Genomic DNA, 21,136 nt, shown 5'->3' on the forward strand with positions numbered 1-21,136 from the left:
AAGAATTCCTGGAGGAGCTCAAAAAGGTTTTTTAAAAAATAGAGGTTGACAGAGGGGGGCGGAGCCAAAAGGGTAGAGTAGAAGGACAGACCTTCCATAGCCCATAAAATACCTGTAAAAATGACTCTAAACAAAATCAAGAGTGGTAGAAGTCACAAAATGACAGAGTGAAAAAGAGATTTCCAGCCCAAGACATCCTAGAAGGCCGTCAGGAAAGGTCTATTGCAATAGGCTCAGAGTGGAGCGTAGCCCACAGGGCCTAGCCCAGCCTTGGCTGCTATCGTGGCTCACACAGGATGAGAGCAGACTTCAAGGTGTGAAATCATGGGCCGTAGCTGCAGTTCCCAGCTTTCTCCACCCATAAACACCAAAGACAACTTCAAAGATCAGTGAGAAAGCACTTTCACCTGGGTGAGAAGGGAATGAGGTCTGACCCTGACCCCAGAGCAGGGGCTATCATTGCTGTAGTAGTGTCCATTTTAGGAGCCCTCAGCCTAAAGACCCTAGGAGAATCAAATCTGGGTCTCAGCCCTGAGTGGCTGCCCTGGAGTGAGGAGGAGCACTGGCCTGCTGGAGCTGCTGGAGCCTCTGGAGAGGGGATTCTGTTTGCAGATCCTGGGCAGAAAAGGTTGTTGTTGCTCCCAGAACAGAGGGCAGGCCAGGAGAGGAGTAAAGTCTTCTCACTTGATTGTGCCTCCTTGGAGGAACTGAGAGCTTACAGGTCCCTCAAGTATACCCTCCAGTTGACAAAGGACTCAGAAGTCAAGTAACCAGCTGGGAAAATGACCGAAAAAGGGAAAAAAAATAAGACTATAGAAGGTTAATTTTTTGATGAACACATATTTTCTTCCATCTTTTTGAATGAGGAAGAACAAAGCATACCATCAGACAAAGACATGAAAGCCAAGGCTTCTACATCCAAAACCTCCAAAAAAATATGCAATGGTCTCAGGCCATGGAAGAGCTCAAAAAGGATTTTGAAAATCACTTAACAGAGGTGGAGGAAAAATTGGGAAGACAAATGAGAGTGATGCAAGAAAATCATGAAAAGTGAGTCAACAGCTTGCTAAAGGATGCTCAAAAAAATTCTGAAGAAAGTAACAGCTTTAAAAATAGACTAACCCAAATGGCAAAAGAGGTCCAAAAAGCCAGTGAGGAGAAGAATGCTTTAAAAAGCAGAATTAGCCAAATGGAAAAGCTCACTGAAGAAAATAGTTCTTTAAAAATTGGAATGGAACAGATGGAAGCTAATGACTTTATGAGAAACCAAGAAATTACAAAACAAAACCAAAAGAATGGAACAATAGAAGACAATGTGAAATATCTCATTGGAAAAACAACTGTGCTGGAAAATAGATCCAGGAGAGACAATTTAAAAATTATGGACCTACCTGAAAGCCATGATCAAAAAAAGATCCTAGACGTCATCTTTCATGAAATTATCAAGAAAAATTGCCCTGATATTCTAGAACCAGAGGGTAAAATAAATATTGAAAGAATCCACCCATCACTTCCTGAAAGAGACTGAAAAGAAAAACTCCTAGGAATATTGTAGCCAAGTTCCAGAGTTCCCAGGTCAAGGAGAAAATAGTGCAAGCAACCAGAAAGAAACAATTTGAGTACTGTGGAAATACAGTCAGGATAACACACGATCTAGCAGTTTCTACATTAAGGGATCAAAGGGCTTGGAATATGATATTCCACAAGTCAAAGGAACTGGTATTAAAACCAAGAATCACCTACCCAGAAAAACTGAGTATAATACTTCAGGAGAAAAAATGGTCATTCAATGAAATAGAAGACTTTCAAGCATTCTTGATGAAAAGACCAGAACTGAATAGAAAATCTGACTTTCAAACATAAGAATCAAGAGAAGCATGAAAATGTAAACAGGAAAGAGAAATCATAAGGAATTTATTAAAGTTGAACTATTTACATCCCTACATGGAAAGATAATATTTGTAACTTGAGACTTTTCTCAGTACTTGGGTAGTTGGAGGGATTATATACGTATAGACAGTGGGCACAGGGTGATTTGAATAGGAAGGGATGATATCTAAAAAAACTAAAGGGGTAAGAGGAATATATTGGGAAGACAAAAGGAGAAATGGAATGAGGCAAATTATGTCTCATAAGAGAGGCAAGAAAAAGATTTTTAAATGTGGGGGAAAAAGGGGGGACGTGAGAGGGAAAAAGTTGAAGCTTGCTCTCATTACATTTGACTCAAGGAGGGAACAACCTGCCCACTCAATTTGGTATGAAAACCTATCTTACGCTACAGGAAAATAAGGGAGAAGTGGTAAATGGAGTGTGAGGAGGATGATACAAGGGAGAGCAAATGGGAAGAGGGAGTAATTAAAAGTAAACACTTTTGAGGAAGAACAAGGTCAAAAGAAAGAATAGAATAAATGGGGGGGGGGAGGACAAGATGGAGGGAAATATAATTAGTCTTTCACAACATGACTATTAAGGAAGTCTTCTGCATAACTACACATCTATAGCCTATATTGAATTGCTTGCCTTCTCAGTGGGGATGGGTAGAGAGGGAGGAAGGGAGAAAAGTTGGAACTCAAAGTTTTAGAAATGAATGTTAAGAGTTGTTTTTGCATGCAACTGGGATATTAGAAATACAGTTAATGGAGTATAGAAATCTGTCTTGCCCTACAAGGAAAGAGAGAAGATGAGGATAAGGGAAGGGAAGGGTGTGATAAAAGAGAGGGCAGATTGGGAGAAGGGGTAATCAGAATGCACAGTGTCTTGGGGGAGGGCAGAGATGGAGAGAAAATTTGGATCTCAAAACCTTGTGGAAATGAATAATGCAAACTAAAACTAAATAATTTTTAAAAATTCCAAAATAAAATAACAGGTAGAAAAAACAGTTGGGTGGGGATGAGAATGATGTAAAAGAGAGTCATGAAAAAAAGTCAAGAGTTTGATGTAAAGGAAGCCCCAAAATAGGGAAAAAGATGAATAAAAATTCACTGAAGAAAACAACTCTTTAAAAAGAAGAATTGGCTAAATGGAAAAGGAAGTACAAAAGCTCAATGAATAAAATAATTACTTAAAAATTAGATTTAGGCAAGTGGAAGTTAATGACTCCACAAGACATCAAGAAATAATAAAACAACATCAAAAGAATGGCAAAAATAGAAGAAGATGTAAAACATGTCATTGGAAAAATAACAGACCTGGAAAATAGATCCAGGAGAAATAGCTGAAGAATTATTTGACTACCTGAAAGATTCAATGAAAAACAAGAGCTTAGAAGAAATTGTCAAGAAAAACTTCCCTGAAGTCCTAGAACCAGAGGGGAAAATAGAAATTGAAATAATCCTAAAAGACCTCTCCAAATGCAGGCTCACAGGAATATTGTGGCCAAATTCTAGAGCTCCCTGATCAAGGAGAAAATACTGCAAGCAGTCAGAAAGAAACACTTCAAACATAGAGGAGCCACAGTCAGGATTGTGCAGAATTTAGCAGTTTTTACATGAAAGGACTGGGGTGATTTTAATCCCCTCTGCTACCTGCTTCTGTTTTGTGGGTAAGTTTGTCCCATTCACGTTTACAATTATGATTACTAACTGTGTATTTCCCTGTATCTTACTTTTGCCCCATTCATACTCCTCTCTCTCTTTTACACTGTCCCTCCTCACCAGTGTTTTACTTCTGGCTACCACATCCCTTAATCTGCTCTTCCCTTCCATCAACTCCCCCTCCTTTTCTTATCCCCTTGCCCTCCTACTTCTCTAAAGGACAAGATAGAGTTCTATATCTGAGTGTGCATGTTAATCCCTTTTTGAGCCACTTCTGGTGACAGTAAGGTTCAAATGATGCTCACCCCCCCCCCTTTTTTTTCATCTTCTTTAATAGATTTTTCATACCTCTTCATGTGAGACAATTTACCCCATTCTACCTCTCCCTTCTCCCTTTCCTTTTCTCGGTGCTATAATCTTTCTCACCCCTTAATTTTTTTATATCATCATGTCAAAGTCAACTTATATCTATACCTTCTATCTGTATATACTCCTTCTAACTGCCATAATAATGATAAAGTTCTTGAGAGTTACAAGTATAATCTTCTCATGTAAGGATGTAAACAATTTAATTTCATTGGATAACTTCTCTTTCATACCTCCCTTTTGTGCTTCTCTTGCATCTTATACTTAAAAATTGAATTTTCTTTTTGGCTCTGATCTTTTCATCAGGAATGTTTGAAAGTTCTTTATTTCACTGAATGTCTATTTTTTTCCCCTGAGGAATTATAGACAGTTTTGCTGGGTAGATGATTTTTTACTGTATTTCTAGCACTTTTGCATTCTGGAATATCATATTCTAATCCCCCTGATCCTTTAATGCAGAAGCTGCTAAATCCTGTGTAATCCTGACTGTGGCTTTTTGATATTTGAATAGTTTCTTTCTGGATGCTTGCAGTATTTTCTCCTTTACCTAAGAGTTCTGTTTGGCTGTAACATTCCTGTAGATTTTCATTTGGGGATCTCTTTCAAGAGGTGGTCAGTGGATTCTTTCAATTTCTACTTTATCCTCTGATTCTAGGAAATCAGGGCAATTTTCCTTGATAATTTGTTGATAGATGCTGTCCCGGCTCTTTTCTCATTGTGGCTTTCAAGTTGTCCTATAATTCTTAAATATCCCTCCTTAATATATTTTCAGGATTTGTTTTGTTTTTTTTTTTTGTGAGATATTTCACATCTTTTATCTTTTCATTCTTTTGATTTTTTTTATTGATTCTTGATGTGTAATGGAGTCATTAGCTTCCACTTGCCCATTTCTAAGTTTAAGGCATTATTTTCTTAATTTAACTCTTGTACATCTTTTTCAATTTTTTTGTGTTTCTTTTACAAAGCTATTGACTTTTTTCATGATTTTCTTGTATAACACTCTTTTCTTTTTGGTTTTTTCTTACCTCTCTATTTGATTTGAAAAATCATTTTTGAGCTCTTCAAGAAGTTCTTTTTGGACCTGAGATCAATTTGTCTTTCTTTTTGAGGGTTCACATGTAGGCGTTTTGACATTGTTGCCCTCTTCTGTTTTGATCTTCCCTGTTGCAATAGTAACTTTCCATGGTCAGGGGTTTTGTTTTGTTTTGTTTTTTGCTCATTTCCCAGCCTATTTAGTAACTTGTAAAGTTGAGCTCTGCTCACGAGGTACAGGGGACATTGTTCTAAGCTTCTTGCTCCGTGTACCAAAGGTCTGTTCCCTGGCCTCTGACCTGCTGTCCTGGAGTCTCTGCACCTGGACACTTGCCTGCTGCTCCAGGATCTCCAGAGTTGGCAACTTACCTGCTGCACTATGGCCTCTGGGCCTGGCCAGTCGCCTGCAGTGCCAGGGACTGGAGGCCTCACAGCTGGTCTGCTCTGTCACATATGCTCTGGGGCCATTGGGCTACAGTTGCTGACCTGTGCTGGGACTTGGGTTCTCCTGCTGGCTGGTAATACCACCTGTGCTGGGCTCCCTTTTAGCCTGAGACAGACATTTTCTGCAGTCTTTCTAAGTTATCTTGAGCTAGAAAGTTGTTTCACCTCATCCTTTTGTGGGTTCTGCTGCTCCAGAATTTGTTTTGAGGTATGGTTTAAAGTTGTTTGGAAGGGAATTTGAGAAAGCTCAAATAAGTTCCTACCTTTTCCCCCACATCTTGGTTCTGCCTCTTGGAGCAGAGTATTCTTAAAGGCTGGTGAAACTTGATTTTGTGGAAGATTCTATGTTGTTCTTTTATCTTTTATCATTTGTACATTTCCTTTTAAAATTTGCCAAATAGAGAACTCCCTCTGTAGGCATTCTAGTTAACCTTAGATAACTTCCCTTTTGTTTCTGATCAGAATCATTTGCAGATGCACTGCCAATTGAGGCTCTCATTCTTCTTGAGTTCTCTATTTTTGAGATCTCAGTCTCTCTTAAGATCATAGCTATTAATTCTTTAACTTAAAGTATATATCTGACTATATTCTTCCATTTCTCTTAAGATCTCTAAGCACAGACTGTGTGGTCAAATTAGGGTTCTTATAACTAACTTTGATTTGACTGAACTTCCTGACTAGTTAGAGTTAAGTGCAAAGTAGCAGATCCTTCCATTGCTTTATTGGTATCCTCAAAGTTGAATTTGCCATGAAGTCAGGGTCACAAGTTCAGTAACCCATCTTAATCATTACTATTTAGTTTTAGTTCCCAAGTTTGGATAAACAGATCCATTCTTTTAATTTCTTATACAGTATGTATTAGTTTCCTCAAAATAAAAAGCATTTATGTATTTATCTCCCAGGTCTAGTCTTTCTTGGTCTTAAATTTGTTGTGCTTATGTGTTTGCATATTAGTTAATCAACAAGCACTTCATTAAGTGCCTATTACCTGCCAAGGTCTAGACCTTGTGAATAGGTACCTAGGTTAGAGAGTACATAGGTAAAAATAAAACAGACCCTGCCCTCAAGAAGTTTACATTCTATCTGAGAGATTTATGTTCTATCAAACTATATTATACAGTGTTAAATGGAGAAAGCTCCTGCGTGTCAGGAATTTATGGGGTCCAATCTATAGCATTAGGAGATGTATTTCTCTTTAAGGCCAGTCAGGTTTTAAGGCCAGTGGTAACCTGGACAAGTAGCATAGCAGGTGGGTTGATTGCTAGATTTCCTAATATAGACATAGGTCCCCTTCACCTGTAACTCAGATAATTTGAGGAAAGTTTTTTTTTTGTAGCTGAAAGTTTCATTGGTGAACACACTATGGGCAGCAAAGATCACCTTTTTACTTTAAGAGTTTATGAGGAAGGGAAGAGAGAGAGAGAAGGTGGGGAGGAGTAGGGAGAAAGATGTATATATGCATATATATACACACATGTATTTGTATTTAAGCTATTAAAGCTTAAAATTTTAGAAACATTATACATATGTCCATACACATATGTATACATATGCGTATATTTATAACATATGTGTAAGGAAAGGTATTGAGTGAGCAAATCAGTTGTCATCTGGAATGATATTACACAGGAATTGGGTTTTATAGGTAACTCCTTTTGGAGCTGACATAAAATCAGAGAACTAATTCAGAACACAGGGAGATTTGAACAGACTGACAGGAGAGAACATTCAAGCTAACAGCCTAGGAAGGCATTGATTTGGGAAGTGAGTGATCAGAGCCTTGGTCCAGTCTGCTCCCTTCCCACTTGATGAACTTAGGAGGTCTGGAAGACTTTTCCACCTTCCCATTTGCATCCCAGCATAGTTCCTAAATCAACTGACTACAGCATCTAAAAGTAGAGCTAAGGACAGACTGGACATCAATGGCACAAAAGAAACACCATACCTGAGAATATCTTGAGAACTCCAGCAGAAGGACTCTAGTATCTTTGAGTTACCCCTTTGCCACACTTGAGTTCACTTTCTCTTGTACTCCAGCTATGTACTTGTAGAGTGAGTGTATCACAGACTTTTGGGGGAATGTTTTGTGTCAACTTTGTACCAAAGGACTTATAAATATTTCTTTATAAAAGATAATTAAGGCTGGCTGATTAGCTGATAGTAACTAATATGTGTGTGTTCATTCTTCATTGCCAAAGAAGACCATGCCATCAGAGAAATAATGACATGACTTGCACTTGACTTTGTTTTGAGTAAGGGAGGGCTGTGCAGGTCACCAGCTTCACTTTTCCTCCAGAGCCATCTGAATCCAGTGACCAGATATTCATCAGGATGACTGGAATGACCCAGCATGAGGCAACTGGGGTTAAATGACTTGCCCAAGGTCATACAGCTAGTGAGTGTCAAGTGTCTGAGGTGAGATTTGAACTGAGGTCTTCCTGACTCCTGCACTGGTGCTCTATCCACTGCATCACCCAGCTGCCCCTTAGTAACTAATAATATTCAGGGGGGAGGAACACCTTGGAATGGAGACTCTAGCTGATAACATTGGAAAATACCCACTGTCACTTCAGGGTGTACTTTCTAGAACCCTAAGGAGAAGTCTATAGCTTCCTGCTTTCCAGGCTTAATTTACCAGTGAGAGTAGAAAATGGATAAAGGACCTTTTGGGTTTTACAGTTGAGCCGATCTATTTGTCAGTGTGACAATTAATTGGGCTAAGAACCTCTAAAGTCTAAAGAAGATACGTACATAAACATACATGTATACACATAAATGTATACACACATAGTCTCTCCACTTACAGACTCTTCTTATGGAAACTAGCTGGTTTTTTAGAGGGGTAGTATTTCAATGAGTGTCAAAATGTAGACAATATCTCCTCTTCTCCTTGAACTTCAGCTTAAAGCAGGGGTGTTTCATCTTTCTTCAAAGATTCAAATCTCTTCGCATGGCAGCATTAATCAGGCAAAGACAAACATACATAAACTGTATGTATGGGATAAGTCATAGAATCAAGGTTAGCAAGCAGTCTGAATAGGAAAAATCTCAGGACTTCTGCTGTCATCTATGAGGCAGAATCAATTTCTTCTAAATTAAGACTAGGAGAAAAAAAAATGCCCACTGTCTTAATGGAGATACAGACTTTAAGTTACTAATCACCCTTTAACCATCATGTGAGGGGAAATGCAAAGTTCTTTCCTGCTGGTCTTCAATAACACACTATTCATGCCTCATTAATTCCTGGCCAGTAAGGGGAAGGAAGGTTACTCCACTTCCAATTCCCACTGTTTACAACCAGAGGAAGGGGCAGAGGAATTGGTACTCAGAGATAAGTTACCTGTTCAGCTCTGTCCATGCTTGCTCTATGGTGGGAAATAAAAATGGCTACTCATTATAGCTTATGATTTCTGTCTCCCAGAAGCCAAGTTCCAAAGATAACACCAACTGGTTAGTTGTGGGATAATGTCTACTTGGGTCCCTCTTCTTCACAGAAGCACTATCCAAGCATAGAGCCTGTAAAGTTACATATATGTTGGACTCTGGACTCTATAGAATACCTATTCTCTCACTTTTTAAAGTAACTGAGTAAAAGTATTGTCTTTAGGTTATTATTGGAAGCAAGGTAATCAGAGATGCTAATTGCTCTACAATCTAAGTTTAATCATGCACAAGTTTTATATGAGAATATCAGCTTTGGAGCTTAGTTTAACAGTCTTCTATACATAGCATTTGATCTTTGCAATTGATATTAAAATTTCTCTTTCCATTTTAATGTTAATTTTCTGAAAATGTTCCACTGTATTTTATGGTGGAAATACTACCCTCTCTTATAATAAATAAATTCTATATTTCTTCATTTTTAAGATTATTTTAGTGTAGTAGGAAGAACACAGGATTTGAAGTCAGAAGCTCAGGGTTCAAATGTTGACTGAGATCCTTGCTCTCTTTGTGACCTTGAGTAAATCACTCAAGCTTCATGGGCTTGGTTTCATTATCTGTAAAATGAGGGAATTGGACTAGGCAAACTCCCTTCTCATTCCAAAGATACAATCCCATGACTGATAACCTGGTTCCTATTAGTTGAAACTGTGAAATGTTGGACAATTTGTCCTTTTCCAACCCATTATATTCCATTAGTTATAACATTTTGGGAACACTTTATGTTACATACAAATTACACTATTCAGAGAATGTTGGGACGTTTTCCCTTAGTAGAGGAAGCATTTGTTCCTCACTTCAGATGTGGATAGAGAAAATGTAGCTATACCTAACCTGATTCAAGCCACCAGAATGTAGTATATATAGGCTCTGAACTTACTCAATCTCAACTGACACTAGCAAACCAGAGCTCAAATAGTATATCTCCCTTCAGGGTCCTAGAGGATAGTTCTGAAGGGTTGGGGGCATCTCCCTAATGCATTATAGCTCACAAGCCCCCACAGGCGTGTTTCCTACTTTATCTGTTGATATCAGTTAGTCAGTTTGAATTAACCAGCTTTTAGAAAGGAATATTTACAAAGGTGGGATACTAAAAAGAGCTGGTATAAAACATCTTTCTCTGTACCACCACCCTGCTCTCCTGGAAGAAAAAAAAGACTATGATAAATTCTTCAGCAAATACATACAAAGTCCAGGGGAAAGTGGACCCAAGCTTTGAGAGCATATGTAACCAAGAGGTAATTCACAGCTCCTGGTTGCTGGACGTCATTTTTCTCCTTGGATATGGGTAGACCTTTCTCCTGGTTTCCTTCTAGTATGCTTTGAAACTGCCTTTCCTCAGTGTATCCAGTATATTCTTATCTCCCAGTAGAAGATGCTGCTGCCAGCTCCTCAGGGATAGTGGTGGGGGGCTGACAGGAAATCCCACATTTGCCAGACCCTTTGAAACTCACATGCTCCTCCTCAGACCAAGGTGTGGATTCTTCTCTTCCACCCCTCAGTAGTTCTTCTCATAATCTACAACATTTAAGCTGTCAAAAGCTTGAATCCTTGGCTTTGAACTCTGTGTTAGTTTATAGAGGACTCTCAGAGCATGACTAGATTTTTTCATCCACTCCAAACAGGCTTGCTATGCAATATCACTCAGGTTCATCAAATGGCTTTCAAAGTCATATAAATGGTTCCAGGGTTGGTTTGTTTGGGTTTTTTTGGCAGTTAACCTAGAATCAAATAAGTTGGCAAGAGTTCTCATCTAGTTAAAGTTGTCATGATAACATCTTGAATTTTACCTGAAGGGCTGAGTGTCATTGTTCTATTTGTTCAGTCAATACCCACGAGTAAAACTTCATCATAGATTTAATGCTGAAAGAAAACTTGGAAGTTGCCTAAGTCTCTTCCCTCCTTTTACAAATGAGGAAACCAAAGCCCCAAAGGTTGAATGACTTGCCCAAGATCACCAAGGTAATAAGTGACAAAACCAGATTTTAACTTAGATCTTCTAGCTCTGAATACAGCGTGCTTTCCATTATAGCAAGAAGGTAAGAAGCTGTTCAATTTCCTTATTGCTTTTCTTAAAACAATAAGCAACTCCTTTTGGAAGCCTTCTGCCCTGGAAATAGGCTGATTTTTATGACTCAAATAAGGTTTGTCTTATCTCAAATCTTTTTAGAGGTGACAGAGGTGATGAAGTTTGAAGGTATCTCTACAATCAAAGTTAAACGGGGGCTAAGGGATCAACAAAGTTTTTACGTAAACAAGTTTATACTGTTAATAGTAAAATGTCATTCAATTAGAAAGCACATATTAAGCATCAGTTATGTGACAAGTACTGTGCTAGGCATTGGAGATTCAGAGATAAAAATGAAATATCTACTCTCAAGCTTAGATTCTCTTGGGGATAGAAAACATGTACACATATAAATTACTCAAATGGATCTAGGTTCTCATCCCAGATCCCACCTCATCTGCACTTCCAACAGGGCAAATCACAATTACATATAAATACAGTGTCCCAAAAACCTTAGTGCTGCTTGAAGCTTTAATAATTTTAAACTATTTAGCACATCTCTCTTTCCCACTGTATGTCACAGGGAACAAGGGACAAACCATGATCAAGAGGTCCAAGTACACGTGTCCCTCCTGATGAAGTCAGAGGGCTCCATGGGAAGTATTCCAACTTAGCTCCCCAATTTTGCTAGTCATATCTTTAGGAACTTGTTAAGCCTCCTGTTTCTTTTGAAATGGTAAAGATAGTTTTCAGCCATAAGACTGAAGATTGTTAAAGGCTATTAGGTAAGCAATAGCAAGTCTTCCCTATTTTCCAATTCTTAAGGAGATCTCTGATCTTCAGCCAGTGGAGGGGGGTGGCAAGGAGTAGAAGAAGGGAGCTAGGTGATAAAAATCCTCATGTATATCTTCTTCCTTCTTATGAAAAGGTATATTTGTTTACCCTCTTTAATCAGAGTAAATTATTTAACTTGAAAAGACTGTGAGCCAAAACTAAAGTAGAGGGAGAGTTGGTGCATAAATTTTTTGTTTGAAGATGATTGTGCATTCAGTGCAACCTCTGAAGCTGAATATGGATCAGTTCTCTGCTATTTGTGCTAATTTTAGCCTAACAGTTAACACCATGAAAATACAGGTTCTCTACCAGCCAGCAGCATGCCATCCATGCATGGAACCATATAGCAAATGGAGAAGTTTTGAATACTGTGCAGAAGTTTGCTTACCTTGGTAATATACTTTCCATGAATGTGCACATTGATAATGGAGTTGGTGCATGCATTACCAGAGCTAGCTCAATGTTTGGGAGGCTACTTAGGAAAGTGTAGGAGAGAAGAGATATTAGAACCTACCAAACTGAAAGCCTAATGAGTTGTTGTGCTGACATCATTGTTGTATACCTGTGAAACCTGGACAATAGATAGCAGTGCCATGCCAGGAAACTGAATCACCATTTGAATTGTCTTAGGAAGATTCTGAAGAACATCTGGCAGGATAAGGTACACCGAGGCCCTTTCTCAATTCAAACTGCCAGGCATTGAAACTCTGCTGTAGAGAGCACAACTCTGATGGGCTGGCTCATGTTCTAATGCCAAATGTACATTTGTCTAAAAGACTATTTTATGGAGAACTCTGGTTTTCAGTCTGTCCTGTGATCGGGGCCAGATAATAAAAGACCTAGTTGATTAGGATAAGTATTTTTACAAATAGAATTTTAATACTATCTTAGTAGAAGACAAAGCCAATTTAGTTTTTATACTTTTTAGAAAGTAGTTTGATAGATTTATTCTACTTCGTTAATCTTTATCACATTCATTTAATATGAGAATGGATAGTCTTTTCACTAAGAAGTAGGTAATAGTTCAATTCAGCCTTCTTGGTTTTGCCACTGATAGCATGTAACTTTAGGGAAAATCCTTTTAAATTTTTCTGCTTTCATTCACATGTGCAGTCTTAACAACTACAACTACCTAAATACACAGGAGTGTTGTACAGCTGAATTTTTAAATCCTATTTCATCATGGAAGAAAGGTACAAAGATGTGCAAAATACAATATTTATCATTATTACATTTATATCATTTATGTATTTTGTATAGAATTATAGAATCTAAGACTTTAATATATGAAGTTATTGAAAAATACTGTGAAAATTAAGACATTAATTTTCTAATTTTCTTCATTTAAAGAAGGTACATTTTATACTAAAGAGTATGTCTTTTTATTGAGTGAAATCAGTCTTGATTTACTCAACTCCCAGGAAGCCTAGGTATTCTTAGAATTTATTAGGCAGAATAAAAATATCTAAAAGGTTAGAATAGAGAACTTAAGAGGAAGAATTAAAATTTGAATTTTTTTTACCATAAGAGGAAATATTAATGGTCATCTTAATTAACTTTAAAACATAAATAGAACATCACTTATTCTACATCTGTATGCAAAAGATTAGTAGAGGATGTATCCTTAAAATGGACCCCGAGCCTTAGCTGTGAAGAATATTTTTGAAGACTAAATGCTGCAAATTAAATTCCATTTAATTTAAATTCCTCAGATTCCATTTCACACCCATCAAATAAGTAAGGGTGACAGAAAAGGAAGTGACAGTTGCTAGAGGTGTTAGCTACAGAAAAACAGGCACTCTGTTATACTGTTGGTAGCACTGTGAATTGGTTCAATCATTTTGGGAAGACAGTTTGAAACTGTGCCCAAAAGTCACTACACTGAGCATATACTTGGACCCCAGGGACACTATTACTAGACCTGCGTACCTCAAAGAGATCAATGTTTATAGCAGTTCTTTTTGCTATAACTAACCGGAAAGCAAGGGAGTACCCATCAATATATAGCTGAACAAGTTGTGGTGTGGGAATATAATGGAATATTATTGTGTCATAAGAAGTGACAAAAAGGACAATTTCAAAGAATTCTGGGAGAATTTGTCTGAACAGATATACACCAAAGTGAACAGGATCCTGAGAACAACTCATACAAAACCCACAATATGTGGAAAGATAGAAGAACTGGTTCACTGCAGAGGTCACAATTCTACAGAAATAATAAAGAGGCATGCTACTTGACTCTTGACAGATGGACTTCAGACGCATTTTCAAACAAGGCTCATGTAGAAATTTGTTTTTGCTTGACAAAGCATGTTTGTTGCAAGGATTTTATTTTCAATTGGGAGAGGTAGTGCTGGAAGGCAAAGGGAATGAGGAGAGCAACAGTAAGATTATAAAATAGAAAGAAACAAACCAAAGAGGGTCATTGAAAAAATGTTTAATTCATCGAAGAGAACAGAAAGAAGATGAGAAGGAAATAGGCTGAATAGCTTTGAAAGTAAAATGTTGAATTTGTTACATGCTGAAAAGGTAAAGCAAACGGCGTGCAATAGAAATTTGTGATTTCATGTACAATCCTTTGTGCTGTTGTTGTTATTTTGTTGTGACTTCCTGGTTGCCTTCCTCTGGATATTCTTCAGATTGCCAGTGTCCTTCCAGATGTAGTCTGACTCAAGCATGTGGTGCAGTAGGACTATCACCACTTTATTTTTGGAAGTGATACCTATCCTAATGCAGCCCAAACTCTTTTAAATGACTATGAATCTCTTTTAGGAAATTGCCTTGTTCTTGGTCATGATGCAGTCACCAGAATGTTGTCTGCAAAGAGGATCTGGGGGAACTTGATGATCAGTAAGGAACCCCTCTTCTATTTGGACTCTTTGCTGCTAGACATGTTATATGACAATATAGCCTTTTTGCGTACATGTCCATGTCTTGTGCCTATCTTGATGTTAATGACGAGTCTTTGAACAAAGTTATCTCTTTTTTACATTTTATTAAAATTCACTATGGTTTTGAAAATAATTATTTTTGTTCCTCTTAGCTTTCTTTTTAGACTAAGTTTATTTTGAGCTTTAGCATTCATAACACAGTTCTTATAGGACTGTGCCAAACTGTAGCATTCCTCTTACATTATTATCTATACTTCTTTCATCTGTTATTACATGTGTTTTAAAAAGTTAAGGTGTTTGGTGAATTATCCATAGTATGGTTTTAGATAATTTAGATAATTCTTTTTTTTGCTTCTCAAAATTGTTTCTCCATATTGTTTCCTCAAGCATTTGAAAGATGAAATTATCATTAAGGCAAATCGGAACCTTATTCCTGCTTTGCTTTTGGCAGAGAGAAAAGTCCAGCAGTTGTCCATATTAATTGAAGTGACCCTTCCCATTGCCCAGGCAAAATCCTTAACATATGCCCATAATCTCATCTTTTCTGGCAGATTTCCATTTATTGCTCTCACTCTTTCCCTTTTTACTGGTTGCTTCCCTGTTGCCTATAAATGTGCTGGTATCTTCCCCTATTCTTTAAAAATCCTCACTTGATCCAATGGTCCCCAAAAGACATAATCCTTTATCTTTCCTCTCTTTTGTATTTAAACTCTTGGAGAAAGCCATTGGTGTCTCCACTTCCTTTCCTTCTCACTCTTCTGAACCCTCTGCAATCTTACTTCCAACCTCATCAGTTTAACTGACACTATTACCAGTGATGCTTTAAATATCAGATCTAATAGTCTTTTCTCAATTCTCATCCTTCTTGACCCCTCTGTGGCCTTTGACCTTGTCAGTCACCCTCTTCTCGTAGATACTCTTTCCTCTCCAGATTTTCATGACATTGGTCTCTCCTACTTCTCATCCCTGTTTCTTTGCTTCTTCTCAGGCTGCTTTGTTGACTCCTGCTCTAGGTCACACTCACTAACTTTGGGTATTCCTTTTATGGCTCTGTTCTGGGCTTCCTTCTCTTTCCCCTCTATACCATCTCATTTGGTGATCTCATCAGCTCCCATGGGTTCAGTTATTGTCTTCCAGATGATTTTCATTTCTACAGGGTGTCCTAAAAAATCTTAACACAGTTTTCAATGATTAAAGCTTAAAACTGCTCTAATCTCACACAACCAATTGCTTTTTTGGACATCTTGAAGTGGATGTTTTATAGACATCTCAAACTTGACATGTTCAAATCAGAAGTATTATCTTTCCCCTCAAACACTTTCTTCTTACCAACTTAATTACTGTTAAGGGCACTGCCATCCTCCTAAGGACCATATTCACACTATCATTGTCAACCTCAATTCTGTAACCATGTTACCACCTTAGTAAATAAACTCTAGGGGCTTCCTATTATTTCCAGCATCATATATAAAATCTGCTTGGCTTTTGAGGCCCTTTACAGTCTGACGCCTCCTTACCTTTTCACAGTTCATCGACCATACCCTTCTTGTTCTCCGATGCTACACTTTTATCTCCCAGTTCCATGTTTTTTCACTGTCTATTCCTCATGCCTATAATGTTCTCCTTCCTCACCTCCATCCTTGGGCTTCCTTCAGGGCTTTACTTAGGGGTAGTCTCCCCTCTTCCCCCACCTTATGCTACTCTTTCTCTGAGTTTACATATACAACTATGTGTGTATTATATGTATATAGTTGGTTTACTTGTTGTGTCCCCTATTAGAATGTGAGCTCCTTGAAGGTAGGGACCATGTATTTTCCTTTCTTTGTATTCTCAGCTGTTGACACAGTACCTGGTACATAGTAAATGCTTAACAAACCTGATTGACTGATAATTGAAATTTTCTTTTATTGATGTCATGTCTTTGTGGCAGGGCAGAGGCAAATTCCTCGTCTAGTTCTCTTTTCTGTTAAGGGAGTCTGTAATATACTTCACTAATTGTAATTTCTGTTTCTACCTCTCTGGATATTCATCCAAGGGCCCTCCCCCATATCTGGTCCCTGTGGTTCCTGTATACTTTTTTAATATGAAGTGGTACCCACTAATGCTGGTAGAACTGTGAATTAGTTTAATCTTTTTGGAAAGCAATTTGGCATTTTTAATGGATTAAAATGTCTATGCCCTTTGACTTAGAAATTCCACTGTTAGATACATACTCAAAGAGGACAGAGGACGAAATGAAAGGTCCCATATGCAATGCAGAATTCATACCTGCACTTTTTGTAATAGCAAAGAAGTAAAAAGAAAGTAGATGCCCATCATTTGGAGAATGGCTAAACAAATTCTGTTATATGGACATAATGAAATTTCCTATGCTATAAAAATTATCAATATGAAGAATTCAGAGAATCTTGGAAAAATTTATACTCATTGATAGAGTATGAAGTAAACAGAATTTAAAAAGCATATATAATGACTGCAAAGGTGTAAATATAGAGAACAACAATGAAAAAGAATAAAATGCTGCTGTGCAATTATAATAACCTGACTTGTTACCACAGAAAAGATGAGAAGGTTCACCTAACTTTCTTTTTTTGCAGAGGCAAAGGACTGTGTGTAGAACATTACATATGCTGTTAGACTTGGTAAATGCTCTGATTAGTTTTGCTGAAATCCTCTTGTTAGGTGCACTTTATTTCTTTATTTCATAGGTACTCAATTTCATTATTATACACAGGTTTAAATCTCTGATAGCTATCACAGGTAAATTATAATGTCTACAAAGAGGTGAAGGACTGCTTCCCAGAAATACCTGTCCAGAGGGATCAGGAAAAGACATTTCTCTCAATATAAATCTTTTTCTTTAAAAATGTAACCCTTATTGAAATAGCTGCATACGTGATTTACTATAGACCTAAGAAGTTCATTTTTATATTGTTTGTTCCTACAAATTATTACACAAAGATTATACAAACAAATGTTATAACTAAACTGAAGAATTAAAGAAGATACCTTGTTTTTTGTTGCTATTCACATCCTTGAAACATATCTTTGTCAACAAAATCTTTGTATCTTTGTAAACAAATTGTGGAATGAGGTTTTTTCTAATCAACTTTTGTCGTCATAGAAACAATGAAGAAATCTTTTTGAAATATGTAGATACTGTGTTTATGATTTTTCTTTTAAAATGTTTTCATTTTCTTTGCCACAGCCCAATGATGATAATTACACAGAAGATCACTAGTTTGGCTTATGAGATTCACGATGGTAAGGATTTTAAGCTGAATTATTTTAAATTCTTCCCTGAAACTTTTTCCCCTGTTATTTTAGCTAAGTAATTTTTGCTGTAGAAGTAGTACTGCTCAGTGGACAGAGGGTTGGCCTTCAGTCAGACCTCAGACACTTCTTAGCCATGTGACCATGAACAAGTCACTTACCCTCTCGGTTCCCTCCAAGACTAGAAACTTTAAAAACATTGCCAGTCTCCACTTAAGAAAAGACTTTCTACATAAGGAGTTCCCTACAACAATGAAATCATAGGTTCAGAGTTTAAAAAAAAATCAAAGCAATAATTATTTTTTTCCAATGACATTTTTGTAGTACTTCAAATCTCAGAAAAATCTATGGAAGAATTTGGGAAGGATAACTAGCTTAGATACTAGTTATTTATAGTATATCTCTATGTTCATATAGATACAATGTATCTGTATGTATGTACACTATACATATATTCATGTGTGCTAATACATATGTGTATGCATGTACACATGCATATTAGCAACCAAAACTGAAACAAAAGCTATGAATGATTTGGTAATATATTTAGAAGCAGAATAGTATAGTGGAAAGCATAGAGGATTTCCTCAGAGAACCTAGGTTGAACTCATTTAATGTGTTAACTAGTCTTACTGAAATGCTTTATTCTCTTTTTTATTCTTTGTTAAAATGCTTTTTATTTTTGTTAGAAGAGCTAGCTCACCGAGTGAAAGATGTTAAAAAATTAAGGCAATGTAACTACAAAAGATATAGTTAACATTTAAAATAAATAAAACAATACTATCCTGCCTCCACTTTTATTTCAGTACCTCATCATAGGGTAGAAGTAACATTATAATAAAACATAAAAAGAGGACTGTACAAAAAACTGCAAATCTGTTTTGTATAGCTTGCTTTTTCTTACTAAGTATATGATAAGTTCAACCTTTTAACATTCAGAGCAATGTTGATTCTCTATGGCTCTTCTTGGCCTCTCAGTTGTTATTTTTTGTGTCTCAGCATTTTTAAAGAAGATGTCTTAATTGACTGCTTCTTCTTCCTCCTTCCTCTAACCCCCACATCCTTATTCCTCCTCTTCCTCCTACCCCACACCATTTTGTTTAAAAAGAAAAAAAAAATGAAAACCTTGGTAACAAATATGCATATTCAAGCAAAATACATTCCTGCACTGTCTGTGTTTGAAAATATATGTCATAGGCAGCATCCTGGGTCCCGCACATCTTTGTCAAGGGCTGAGTGGCTAGTTCTGAGCTTCATCATCAGTCCACTAGAATCATTACTGGTCATTACATTGCTCAGAGTTGTCATATTCGTCATCATTTTTTCTATGTGTGTAGTGTTGTTATTGTATAAATTGTTTTCCTGGTTCTGCTTGCTTTATTTTGCATCATTTCACACAGGTCTTCCCAGATTTCATAGAAATTGTGCATTATGTCATTTTTTACCATGTAGTATTCTATTACATCCATATGCCAAAACTTGTTTAACAGTTTCACAATAAACACCCCCTTAGTTTCTAGTTCTTTGTTTAATAAAAAGAGCTACTATGTGTAATTTTTTAGGTTTCTTTTTCTTTGATCTTGTTGGAGTATAGTCCTAATATAGCTGGGTCAATAGGTATGTATGCATAATTTCTCTGAATTTTTAGGCATAGTTCCAAATTGCTTTTGAAAATGGCTGGACCATTTAATAATTCCATTGACAGTGCGTTAGTCTGCTTGGTTTCCGAAGGTTTCCCAGGTTCCCTGGTTTCCAACAGTTTTCATTTTCTTCTTTTGTAGTTACCAATTTGATAGCATTCAGATTGGCAGTCAGTAGCATTTCTCTAATTAGTAGTGATTTGAAATATTTTTTCATATGAGTTATAGTTTGAATTCCTTCTTCTGAAAGCTGTGTGTCCATATCCATTGAGTATTTATCCAAACATCAATAGTTGTTATTCTTATAAATTTGAATCAGTTCCTTATATATTGTGGACGTGAGATGAGACTTTTTTCAGAGAAACTTGCAACAAAGTTATTCCCCACCTGTTAAACTGGTTTTCCTCCTCATTTTAACTGTCCTGTTTTTGTTTATGTAGTTATAAACATAATTTAAATTATGTTTAATTTGAAAAATTAAATTTTTTATAATCAAAATTGTTCATTTTTTTTTTTTTGCGATCCTCTCTATCCTATGTTGGTCACAAACTCTTTCCCTATCCAAAGATCTGAAAGGTAACTTCTTTTTGTTTAATGAGCACTTATTTTCTCTTTTTCTCTCCTTCTTCCTCTTGGACCCTCACCTGAATTTTCCCCATCTGCTCCTCATGACTCATCCACTGAACAAAAAAGAAAGTATTGTAAGAAATAAGCATACTCAAGAAAAGCAAACTGTCAAGTCTAGAAATATATGTCTCACTCTGAATTTTGAGTCCATTAACTCTGTCAGGAGATGAGTAGCTTGTAGATGATCTTTGATCATCTGGAATCATGGTTTCTCTTTTGCTTGAAGACAAAAGTTTGAAAGTCTTTCAAAGTTGTTTTTCAAATATATAAATTGTTCTTGGTTCTGTTTACCTCACTCTGTGTCTGTTTATATGTTTCTTCTGGAACTATTAATTATATCATTTTTCATGACACAATAATATTCCATTACTTGGATATACTAGAATTTCTTTAGCCATTTGCTAATACAAGAACATTGATTTCTTTGGAGCATAGATATGGTAGTTATATTTCTGGGTCAAAGATATATGTATAATTTAGTGACTTTGGGCATAGTTCCAAATTGTTGCATAAGCCAATTCACAGCTCTACCAATAGTGCATTAGTGTGCTTGGTTTCTCACAGCTCTTCTAAAGATTGTCATCTTAGCCCTTCTTACTGCTGTGAGTTGGAAACTAAGAGTTACTGTAATTTGAGCTTTTTCTAATTATTAGAAAATGGTTGTTGATAGCTTGGATTTCTTTTCCTTTAAAACTTTGACCACTTATCTGTTAAGAAATGATTTTCTTATAAATTTCAGTCAGTTCCTTAGATACTTTGAATATGAAATTTTATAAGAGAAATTTGCTACTAAGATTTCTTCATTCACTTGCCTCTTTCCCTTCTACTTTTTGCTATATTGATTTTGCTTGGGTCATACCTTTTTATGTAATTAAAATTGTCCATTTTGTCTTCTACAACTCTCTCTGTTCCACTTGGTTGTGAAGTTTTCCTATATCCATTCATCCGAAAGCTCATTTTTTCCTTACTCCTCCAATTTATTTATAATGTCACCCTTTATATCTAAGTCATTTATCACTTTGGAACTTATCTTTGAATATTGTGTGA

The 21,136-nt window shown here is 36.7% G+C and overlaps 1 protein-coding gene across 2 annotated transcripts in view; it reads left to right on the forward strand.

Moving 5' to 3' along the window:
- MBOAT2 (membrane bound glycerophospholipid O-acyltransferase 2) overlaps nt 1–21,136 on the forward strand; it is a 178,580-nt gene that overhangs the window by 112,723 nt on the left and 44,721 nt on the right. For both annotated transcript variants that reach the window (XM_072634276.1, XM_072634275.1), the window contains one exon: nt 17,758–17,813. In XM_072634276.1, coding sequence (XP_072490377.1) covers nt 17,758–17,813 — 56 coding nt within the window. The remainder of the gene's footprint in view (nt 1–17,757; nt 17,814–21,136) is intronic.

This window comes from Notamacropus eugenii, chromosome 1, assembly GCF_028372415.1.
Source record: "Notamacropus eugenii isolate mMacEug1 chromosome 1, mMacEug1.pri_v2, whole genome shotgun sequence".
Taxonomy (NCBI): Eukaryota; Metazoa; Chordata; class Mammalia; order Diprotodontia; family Macropodidae; genus Notamacropus; species Notamacropus eugenii.